A 5,250-nucleotide genomic window follows, 5' to 3' on the forward strand; every position below is an offset into this window, starting at 1 on the left:
CGGGAAAGGCGGGAACGGGGCCGCCTCACGGGGACGCGGGACGGGGAGCGATGGTGGCAGCGGGGCAGCTCCAAACCCTGGGCCGGTCACAGAGCTAACAACGCAAACAAACAAGCTCTAAGTGTGTGAGAAGAAAAAAAAATTAATTAAAGTTTAGGGCTCTCAGACCCGGGGCATGATTTGGGAAGAGGGAGGTTGTATTGATTATGAACACGAAAGAATGTAGAATTTATGGACCACTAAGACATCTTCCCATTTAAGGAAGAAACTAATAAAACCGGCTCAGTAATTGTGCTGAAATCAGTTCCAAGCAGGTAAAAGGTAATTCTGGTAGGTGAGGCATTAGAGTACTAATTAAGAAGAGAAGCATGTAACTTGTAGCAAATACACATGAATCCCTTTGTTTGCTAGTATGACTCAAACAACAAAACTCCGGGAAAGTCATGTATCTCACCCTTAAATATCAAAGAAATATCTGACCACATTTGAAAAAGAGACAGTCTTTATTACAAAAGTTTTATACAATGTAAATTATAAATACAGCCTTCGCACAAAATGGCTTTTGTCAATGAAAAAAAGCTTGCCTTGTTACATTGGCGAGCCCAGAAAAAACCGACACTGCAGCTGTTACAGTGACAAAACCTGATGTGAATATCAAGACCTGACAAATTCCTGTATACACATTGGGAAGGAAAAAATAACTCGTTTTCTATGTGGAAAAAAAATCCTCTCTATTCCCTTCAGGAGAAAGATTAAACTACCAAATTATATAGTTCTCTTTAGAAGGAGATACTGTTTGTTTCTTTAAATGAAAGCCACATTCAGAAGTACACAGCAAACTTTCCTGCCATAAAAGACACCAATCCAAAAGTCTTTGTTCTTGTCACGTGTCAGATGGAAACCCACACACTAAAAATAAGAAGTGTGCCTGTTATCAGATTACATTTCTTGTTTTCCAGTTTAAAAATAAAACCTTGAAGACTAACCAACTAGTCTGCATTTACTGATGCTTGTTTAAACAAAGCCTTTTCATTCACAAATGAAGAGATATCAAATTGAGAAAGAAATATCACAAGGACAGTACAGTCACAGGAATATGAATACATGTGAGTGCACATGCAGGGCAATTAGCACCTTTTTTTCTTTTTTTTTCCAAGTGGCTCGCAAACCATCTTGAAAATGATGGCTCATATTGCCAGTAAGAAGCTGAAGTCCCTGAACAACACAGTGCTGTGATTCTGATCCTACACACTAGAAATGGTCATTCTTAACTTGACACCAACATACAGAAAGAATCGAAGCTTTCTTGACTTTGAAAATAACTCAGAGGTGTGAAACTTTGCAGCGGACAGAAGACCTCAAATTCACAGGCTGTGTCTTTTTACCAGGATGCCACTTCTGGTTCCTCTTACAGTAAAGAATTAGTATTTAAAATAGCAGAGATTACATGGTAATACAGTGATTTGTTACTTAACAGGCTGCATAGAAAACATACATCTTAAATATTTATCCCCTAAGAAACAAGTAATAGCACTGCATACAGTTCTCTCTCATTTCCAATAAAAAGTGCCATCAGTTTCTCAAGTAGGTTCCATTTCACGGAATTCTGGAGGAGGTAATGATGTATTTACATAATGTTGCTATGCAGCTACCTTTAATTTCTTCTTCTTCGCTTTCATGACAGGTGGCAATGATATTTTGAAAGCAGTCCTGGAAAAAAATATGGAAAAGCAACTGTCAGATACACTGAACATATTCCCACACCCACCCTTGAAACACAAAGAATAAACACTTACTCGCAGGTACTGCAGATAGGACTGAAGTTGCAGAATACTGAAAAATCAAAGAATTGGCTTTCACTAAAACAGGTCATTGGAATGTAAGAAATCAGACTGTTAAATATTTATAAACTTACTTGACAAGCACACGGAGCAGACGTAGCCAATTTCAATGAGGTTGCGATGACAGAAGCAGGCAGCTCTGTAGTCAACGTGAACAGGAGGTGGAAGGACGAGCTGGGATCTCTGCTCTTGATCAGGGAGAAAAACCCACTGCAGGGACAGAGAGAAGTATTTTGTGAATTGGGTTGGTATTCCTGTATTATCTCGTCAGTGAAGTGAATATTTCTTATCTGACACACTAAAAACACGGAAGTGTTTTTTAAGTGACTTACCAACAAATACTGCAGAAGGGATGGCATGTGGGGCACTTTCAAATATATGCCACCCGTGATATCACAGGCCTGCAAAGCAGAGACCATGATCAGATTGTTGTTTGATGACATTAACAGGGCATTCAGAATATCCATGTACTGCACAAGGCCTGCATGACAGAACTGTCAGATCCACTGAACATATTTCCACACCCACTCTTGATTAAAGGAAAGAGCTGAAGAACGTGTTGAACTGTCTAATATCAAGTATTTATGAGTTAATATAAATGGCAAATAAGAACAGCAAGTCTGTACCTGTTGTAGAAGACCTGAATCAGAGTCCAAGACACAGGCATCAATCAAAATACTCTGCAAGAGATGACATGCATAAAAAACAAATTTAGCCAAAACCCACACAGCCCTGTCAGTGTTACTGTCATGACTTGTTTCCATGATAAATGCACTATAAATTATGTAATCATAAGAGAAATTAACATTTGTGTTATATTTACACAGAAATAAAGGATAATATAAATGGAAAAAGGGCCAGCTTCACCTGTTTCTGTGCTGCGAAGATCACATTCATGAAATTCATGTATTGCAATGCGCTGTCTTCTGCAGCTTTTATGACCTAAATACAAACTCAAACTTGTTAGCCTACATATATCACTGGATTTCAAGACTAAAAGAAAATGTGACAGCAAAAGTTCTTACCAGAATCCTTGATTTAATTTCTTGATTGGCTAAGTATCAAAAAGAAAGAGAAATGCATCAGCACCTTGTTTAATCAGCACTCCTTTAATTCTGTAGCATACGACACTTCAGAATATACTGGATGTTAGAGCTAACAGGTCAGATGAAATATCTATATGAAACTATTTCCAGTCCCAGTGACAATTATCTATGGACTAATTCCTCTCAACCTCCAGTTATTCCACAGAAATTCCAGTTACAGTTTATTTCCACACAACAGAGAATCTCCCTAAGGTCGTGGACCATTGATCAAGTCCCTTAACATTTTTAATGTAGGCAACTTCAAATGATCAAAATAAACCTCTACCTGTTAGTGCAAATTTTGGAAATGGGGGTGTGTCCAAACATGTATATTTATTTGTATGTGCATGTGTATTTATACCTGTTATTCAGGTTAAAATATTTACTCAGTGTTGAAAACAGGAAAAGAGGTATTACCTTTTAGGTCTTTGCCCATCTTGTTGATGTCTACATTGGCTGCAATTAAGGAATCTACATTCCCTTCTTGGAAATAACTCCATGATCCACACCACACATTCACCACCTTGGCCAATGCACATTTTGATAAGCACAAGCCACAGCTATCAGGCAAACGTTTCAGTTTTAGTATTATAACAAAACAAGAATAGTGAAAGTTAGTATTATAAGAAACAGTGTTAAGAACACATAAAGGCTTTGAAGATTCTGTAATCAAAAGGATACAACAAAGTGCTTTAGCAAGTGATCCTGCTAACAGAGTTTCTGTTTGCTGGCCCTTCATGTCAGCTGCAACACAAGAAAAAGTGCAAAAGCTACTTTTATATATAAAAACAGCTACTGAACCTAACAATACAGAATACTACACATTTTTATCTTTGGCAAATAATACCAATACAGAGGCCTGAAGTGTCAAACATAAAAAACTCATCTACTTTAAGCATATTAAAATTCATATGCTGAAAATAGAGGACATTTCTGCAACTCCTTGACAGTCCAAGTGTGTTTTCCAGTTCTGCATATTAAGCCTAGAATTTTCTTCTCCTTACTCTTTGTCATGAGGTCTTTAATCTCTTCTGCAATTGCATCATTTATTGCTGTTAATAATTCATATTTTCCATCCTTGCTGCCAGAGCAGTTAGATTCCATGGAAGGGCCTCCCTCTCCGAAGGGATCTGCAGCAGCCCAACGCTTCCCAGGGTACAGGAAACGGCTGAAACAGAGGGAAAACAAAGAATTCATGTAAGAAAAAATGCTATGAATGAATCAGCTGCAGATAACAATATTCTGAAGTTTAATTTAAAATCCTTTTAATACTTTAGGCATTAATGAAGCTGTGTAAGGTAGGTGACCTTAAACTGGAGTAAAACCCACATTCAGCTCCCTCCTTTTGAGACATCTCTTAAGAGATCTGGCAAAGATCTTTGGCTGCACTTGGGGGTAGATCCTGAGATTCACAAACATATGGCGGTAAAAACAGGGAACTTTGCCATTTGCATTGTACCACTCCACACATACCTACCATTCTCTCTCTGTGTATTTTTAAGTCTATTTAAACCTCCCTTCTGTCTTCTAAGTCTTTTTGTTGCTTTGTAATTCATTAAGATTCTTTCCTACTTAGTTTCAGCTCATTTCTTTTTTAAGACAACGATACATTACACACTTTTAACTTGGTCTCTTGCCATCAAACAAGAAAATCAGGAGACAGATACAGGAAACTGGAAACCTTCGCACTGCTCAGAAGCAGCTCTACCTTTCCTGAGTGTGACTTGCTATTACAGCGAGTTTGTTGGTGCGATTCATGAGCAGGTGGGAGTTCCCCAGCACCATCACTGCATCGATGCATTTCGACAGGGTGAACTGCTGGAAAAAAGAACAGAGCAGATGATGCACAATAACATTTACAGAGAAGCAATTCAGAAGTAATCTCTGAAATTACTGCAGTTTAAAAACCTAAATTGAAAGACGCAGAAAGAGCTTTTGCTGTTAAAAAAGCTCTAATGAATACAGAACGCTGTACAGTTATTTCAAAAGGTATTACAATACCCATTATACCTGCTTTAGCAGATAACGTTAGCACCGTTCAGAAGCCAAAGAAAATGATAGTTTCCCCCAGAAATGGCCATCAGTGTGCCAGCGCCCAAAGGCCGTACCTCAGCCTCTCCCAGGGCCCTCTTCCCCCACCAGATGGGGTTGGTGTCGAGGACGATGATCAGCAGGCTCAGCTCATCATCTGCAAAGGGAGCGCACAGCGGCGTCACTGCGGGCCCGGAGCAGAGCGGTGAAGCCCCGGGGCCCCGCTCTCGGCCTCTGCTTCCCCACGAGCAGCCCGAGCCCCGCCGCGGAACCCCCAAACCCGCCGCCCAGAC

At 39.5% G+C, this 5,250-nt stretch overlaps 2 protein-coding genes across 3 annotated transcripts in view; one reads left to right on the forward strand and one right to left on the reverse strand.

Moving 5' to 3' along the window:
* Positions 1–484: 484 nt before the first annotated feature.
* On the reverse strand, positions 485–5,189 carry GTF2H3 (general transcription factor IIH subunit 3). Of its 2 annotated transcripts, none has more exons than XM_005424001.3 (12): positions 5,035–5,189; positions 4,635–4,741; positions 3,931–4,094; positions 3,608–3,670; positions 3,344–3,373; positions 2,867–2,895; positions 2,709–2,783; positions 2,468–2,521; positions 2,174–2,242; positions 1,916–2,051; positions 1,797–1,833; positions 485–1,710 (listed from the first exon to the last, which is right to left on the reverse strand). In XM_005424001.3, exons 2-12 carry the CDS (start codon positions 4,709–4,711, stop codon positions 1,641–1,643), a joined length of 804 nt encoding a protein of 267 aa, XP_005424058.1. In that variant the 5' UTR covers positions 4,712–4,741; positions 5,035–5,189; the 3' UTR covers positions 485–1,640. The 2 variants fall into 2 exon arrangements, with proteins under 2 accessions (XP_005424058.1, XP_005424057.1); XM_005424000.3 differs by having other exon boundaries at positions 4,635–4,744.
* EIF2B1 (eukaryotic translation initiation factor 2B subunit alpha) overlaps positions 4,981–5,250 on the forward strand; it is a 3,877-nt gene continuing 3,607 nt past the window's right edge. Inside the window, exon 1 of the mRNA XM_014308252.2 lies at positions 4,981–5,162. Within this exon, the coding sequence (XP_014163727.2) occupies positions 4,981–5,162 (182 nt within the window). The remainder of the gene's footprint in view (positions 5,163–5,250) is intronic.

This window comes from Geospiza fortis, unplaced genomic scaffold (assembly GCF_000277835.1).
Source record: "Geospiza fortis unplaced genomic scaffold, GeoFor_1.0 scaffold145, whole genome shotgun sequence".
Classification (NCBI taxonomy): domain Eukaryota; kingdom Metazoa; phylum Chordata; class Aves; order Passeriformes; family Thraupidae; genus Geospiza; species Geospiza fortis.